The 5,583-nt window shown below is 47.6% G+C and overlaps 1 protein-coding gene across 1 annotated transcript in view; it reads left to right on the top strand.

Annotated features, from left to right (window-relative positions):
- Positions 1–5,569, top strand: part of LOC123960347 (myosin-2 heavy chain-like) — a 34,413-nt gene extending 28,844 nt beyond the window's left edge. The window contains 1 exon segment of the mRNA XM_046035028.1: positions 5,552–5,569. Coding sequence (XP_045890984.1) covers positions 5,552–5,569 — 18 coding nt within the window.
- The last annotated feature ends 14 nt before the right edge of the window (positions 5,570–5,583 follow it).

The raw sequence follows: 5,583 nt of genomic DNA, 5'->3' as shown, positions 1-5,583 counted from the left end.
AGATAAAGGGACCGAGATCTTATGAGATTCCCATATTAATTATACCATTTGTGACCAAAAGTCATTCAGTCATTCAGATTATAAACTACTTGCTGCACTGTATGCTAAAAGGTTAAAATTGTGTTTAGAGGAGATTATTTCTCCAACGCAGTCGGGCTTTATGAAGGGCCGGCACATTTCCAATAATATCCGTCTGGTTCTGGATATTTTATATTACTCTGAGTTATTTGACGGCGAGTCATTGATCTTGTGTTTGGAGGCTTTAAAATATTTTGGGTTTAAAGAAACCTTTAGAAATATCATACGTACATTTTATACTAACATTAATAGTTGTGTGTCCTTATGGCACTTCCCCCCGTTTTGAGGTCCACCGTGGGATCAGACAAGGGTCTGATCCACGGTCAGTCCTATTTCATTTTCATTTTTTATTTTTAATGGCTGCTGAACTTCTTCATTTGTATATTGTTCACTGTGTGAAAGTTCAGGGTATAAAGATAGGTAACAATACTTTACTCATTAGTCAGCTGGCTGATGATACCTGTTTGTTTCTTCCAAGTCCGCTTGTTGTCGTTTGGCATAGTCATGAACACGTTTAAGATTGTAAAACCGTACCTTCCTCTTCCATTGTCTCCCAGTTATCTGACATTTCAGCAGAATGAGTTGTCATCTGCAAAGTGGAGCGCCAAAGTATCCACGAAACAGTCAGCAGTTAGCTAGCTAATAGCGTTAGCTTGACGAAGGCACCGTTCGTTGGAGAAAAAACCCACAGAAATATAAACCAGAACTGGGTCAAAGTTTCGCCAACCGTTCTCAAAACATTGTTCTTAACGTTGGAAAAAAATATTTACGTGTTTCTTGACTTTGGGCAAACAAATTCAAGCCCTGAACGAAAGAGCGTTGCCAGAGTACGGAAAGACCGTGTTACAGCGGCGCCATCTTGGCCGCCCTGCCCTCACAAATGTGTTGCGAAGCATTTAACTGACTTGTGGAGCTTCCGTGGCCTGTGACCGGGATCTGACGTCACCTTTCAAACAGCAACACAGCTGCGTGGCGGTCACTCTCCTCAAGTTTGAAATGAACTAATGTGAGGGACCAGATTCATAAAACATCTAAGGCTTCATGCAGCTCTTAACCGGCTGAGTGAGATGGATTAACACTAAATTTTAGAAAATCTGTCTTTTCTCCCACCTGCATTGGTGTCATTTACACTGGGGACGCTGGGGACATGTCCCCGTCACTTTTTGAAAACATTTGACAGTTACATGCATACTGTCTGTATTAGTGAGTGTAGTGGTGCTGATGGGATGTCGCTCTGGGACGGGGAGTAGGAGGCTGGGAGGGAAAAATCACAGTTTACTCAATCAGTTTTACACACAGACCTTCACCTTGTTGTCGACCATAACCAGAGGGCAGGTTGGTAGTTTGAAGGTGAAGGAGACACTAAAGCTGACCTGCTCTGAAAAACATGTTGGTGTCAATAAGTGATTTAAATTATAATTATTCTTCCTTCAGGTTCTTAAAATGCAGCCGTTGATCTCCAGTTGAATCGGCCTCTAGTGTTTCCAGCAGAGTGACATCATGGCATCTGCAGCATCAGGTGAGTCCAGTCAGACTGTGTTAGTCTGGATAACACTCTTCTCTCTCTGTCCACATATTATACAGATAACTAAAGAGCTGCGTGCTCAGATTTAAATCAGGTCTGTGAGTCCTGAATTAAATTCAGCTGATTGGTCAGTCTCATTTTAATCTAATAAAACAATAAATATAAGAACCAATAACATCTGTAGCTCAGTCACGAAACAGACAGACAGAGATCAGAGCAAATTTGTTTGGTAATCTGGAGCCTAAAATGTCCTGCTGCTGAATGTCCTGTTTTGAATCAGCAGCAGCAGCAGGGTGCAACTGCAGTGGCTCCATGCTGCCCTCTGATCCCACCAGCCTGTGGTGCATTTCCCAAAAGTATTGTTGCTAACTATGGTAGCAACATCTGTGGATATTACTATGCAGTTGCGATGTAACCGTTTCCCAAAACCCTAATTTGAACTATGCAGGTAACTTACATGGTACAAACCATCGTTAAGCGACGCAGGTGTTTCCCAAAACCATAATCCTGACGAACCTTTGCAACCACTGTCCTGAGGTTGCACAGTTCGAACTACAGCTCCTGACCTGTGGTTAGAAGCTTAGTTCCCCTTCGAGGGAAATCGAACTGCATCAGTGACGACACTATGGGAACGCCTTTGGACGTGGGAGGGCTGAACTATGAATGAAACTACTCCAATCCTATTGGTGTTACTAGAACGGTAGTGTGTGACGGCGTTTCATAACGGAGGGTGATACCCATGGGATGTGCGTCTCATGCCTGGGGATGTCGCATGTCCGCGGAATCCTCCTCCCCTCATCCCCGATCGGGAGCCCGTTTCTCGGTTTCTCCCACTCGAGGGGTGAGTCCAGAGAGGTTGACACGATCTGGCTCGGAGGAGCTAGACGTGCTTAGCATGGAGGACACGGAACGTCATCAGCCCTCGCCAGGACACGAGGAGTTGTTGGAAGTGGTGACGTGGGCCGTGGCCAAGCTGCACATTGATTGGCCACAGGCGGTGCAGCGGCATCGGTAGACGAGTTGTGTAGATCGTGGAATAAACCCTTCTCTGCGCGGCTGTCTACGTCCCCCCGTCTGGACTATGGCAACGTGACAGAAATCAGACAGCACGACTACGGAGCGATGCCATGAGTGGAGGAGCAACTGGCTAGCTACCTCTCTCCCAACATCGCCTCATCCACAAGTGTGGTTCTCGGATTTAATATCGTTCCTCGAGGGCCCGCCCTGGCAGGTCCCTCTGAGGAGAGACCTGCTGTCCCAGGCGGAGGGCCGGATCTTTCACCTGCATCCCACTCTGTGGCAGCTATGGGTCTGGCCCCTGAGAGGGCACAGTTCCTAGAGGTGGGCCTGACGACAGGAGCAGTCGAGACGCTGCTCAGTTCCAGAGCCCCGTCCACGAGAAGAATGTACAGCCTAAAGTGGAATGTGTTCACCACCTGGTGCAGAGAACGGGCGGTGGACCAGTTACCTGCTAATTAATTTTTAATTTTACTAAAAGTAATTGTGATACTGGAGTTCCTCCAGCACCGTTTCTCCGCTGGCCTCTCCCCGTCCACGCTCAAAGTGTATGTGGCTGCCATTGCAGCATTCCACGCCCCTCTGAGTGATGGGCCCTTGGGGAGGCTTCCACTGGTCGTGCGCTTCCTCCGTGGAGCCCAGAGGATGAGTCCTGTGACTTGTTCCAGGGTTTCCACCTGGGACCTGGCAGTGGTTCTCGAAGTGCTGGCTGAGGCCCCCTTCGAACCCCTGGACTCAGCTGAGGCCAAGCAACTGACCCTTAAGATGACCTTTCTCCTCGCTATCACCTCTTTGAGGAGGGTGGGGGATCTCCACTTTTGGTGTCTCCCCGATGCCTGGAGTTTGCCCCGGGGAGGGTCAGGGCCATCCTGCACCCTTGTCCAGGTTATGTCCCTAAGTTTCTGGCCAGACTGGCAGGGTCCACGGTGCTGCAGGCGTTTCATCCCCCACCTCATGTGACGGCGGAGGACGGGAGACTTCATCTGCTCTGCCCTGTCAGAGCACTGAGTATTTACACTCTGAGGTCTTCCCGGTTGCTGGTGTGTTTCGGGTCCCACAAGGCTGGGCTCCCCGCTTCTAAACACGCCATTCGCAACTGGATCGTTCAGACTATTTCCCTGGCATATCAGGTGCGTGGTTTGCCTTCACCTATGGCTATAAGGGCGCACTCTACCCGAGGCATGGTGGCTTCTAGGATCCTCCTCGCAGGGGCATCACTCCAGGATTTGTGTGACGCGGCTGGCTGGGCCACCCCTCACACTTTTATCCGGTTTTACAGTCTGGACCTTCCTTCTGCACCCGTGCGCTCTCCTCCTAGTCGTGCCGTCAGGTTCTGCACGCTGGAGGCAGGCGGGGTTTCGGCGCGGCCTAAGTGGTTATCTCGTTCCCATAGTGTCGTCACCGACGCAGTTCGAGTTCCCTTGAAGGGGAACGTCTCGGGTTACGTATGTAACCCTTGTTCCCCGAGAAGGGGAACGAGACACTGCGTTTGACTGCCATGGTCACATGACGAGCCTCAGCTGCAAGGTGAACAAGTGGAACCAACATAATATCAGACATAGCATTAGTTCAGGTAGGCAACGAAGTCAAGCTCAGCTCACAATCCCAGCTCAGCAGCTGACAGCTCAGCTAATCTCTTCATTGGAAAATTCCCAACAAGGAGCCTTATTTAAGCTGCTGCAGCATGTCTGCCCTCGCTGCTTCCTCTGCAACAGTTCATATAGCTGCTAACTGCTGCTAACGATGATATCTAGCAAGTATTGATATATATTATTTACAAGGGCTATGCTTAAATTTGTCAGTAAAGTAGATGCTGGATCATGAGCACAGCTGATCCAAATCCAGTACCAGCACAGACCCAGTCCAGACGTCTTCATCAGTTCCCACAGATCCAGGTGAATCACAGGCAGCATCAGCCATTACGAGCACAGCCAGAGACGTGCAGCCAGCAGCAGTCTTAACAGACTTTATGAGGATTCTTCTAGAAGAGGTTTCCATTCAGGCTGATAACAGAGAGGTGGTAGTGAGAGCACTGCAGTGTCAGGTGGGACTGTGCAGCAATGGCAAATTGTTTACATGGCTCACAAGTCAGGTAGGAGAGCCATCGCAGAACTTTTCTTAAGTAGCACCATAGGTGTGTGTTTGTGCTCCGGTCAAACCTCTTTCTGACATGACAGAGCCAATAACAATGGGCTAAGCAAGAGAAGCTGGTGAGGCACATACTAACACATTTCATACACTTCAATCAGAAATGTCAATGGGGGATGGGGGGCCTGTGCCCCAGTAGAGCTGGTGCTCTCCCTGCCTTATGGCACATGGAAGGGCAGAGAGGTGTGCTTTATTATACAGATAATAAAAACACCTCAGTCCTGAATTAAACTCAGCTGGTTGGTCAGTTTCATTATAATCTAACAAAATAAACATCTGTAGCTCAGTGACAGAACAGACAGACAGAGATCAGTGGCTTCACACAGAGATTCAGCTGGATCACAGTCACTGATCAATGAACTTCACATTTTATCATTGCTGTTTTATTGTTCTGCATTAGTAATCAACAGATGTTTTTAATTAATAAAGATTCCTGTCCTTGAAGTTCTACTGAGACATGTCATTCCTAAATTAAAGCACTGATCCATATTTCTTTAAATGATTCACTTTTCTTCACTAGCTGACATTTGGTGCTTTGCAGCTGCATGATGAAACTTTTCAGTTCAATTTTATCTCTTATTTTTACATTTTAGTTTTATTGTTTTTGGTTTTATTTGCAGTCTTTGTCATAGTGTGCAGAGCCAACAGAGTCCCACTTGGTGGTCTAAAGTTATAGAAGACTGCACAGAAGAGATCACTGATGACAGTTTTACTGTCAGAAAAGGGTCTGCTATAGATCACATGTGATTACGTAAATAAGTAAACTAATGCTTCCAATCACAGATGATCATCGACCTCTGAAGCGCAGAAGCAGC

This window comes from Micropterus dolomieu, linkage group LG21, assembly GCF_021292245.1.
Source record: "Micropterus dolomieu isolate WLL.071019.BEF.003 ecotype Adirondacks linkage group LG21, ASM2129224v1, whole genome shotgun sequence".
Lineage (NCBI taxonomy): Eukaryota > Metazoa > Chordata > Actinopteri > Centrarchiformes > Centrarchidae > Micropterus > Micropterus dolomieu.
This window is presented reverse-complemented; position numbering and strand designations above follow the sequence as displayed.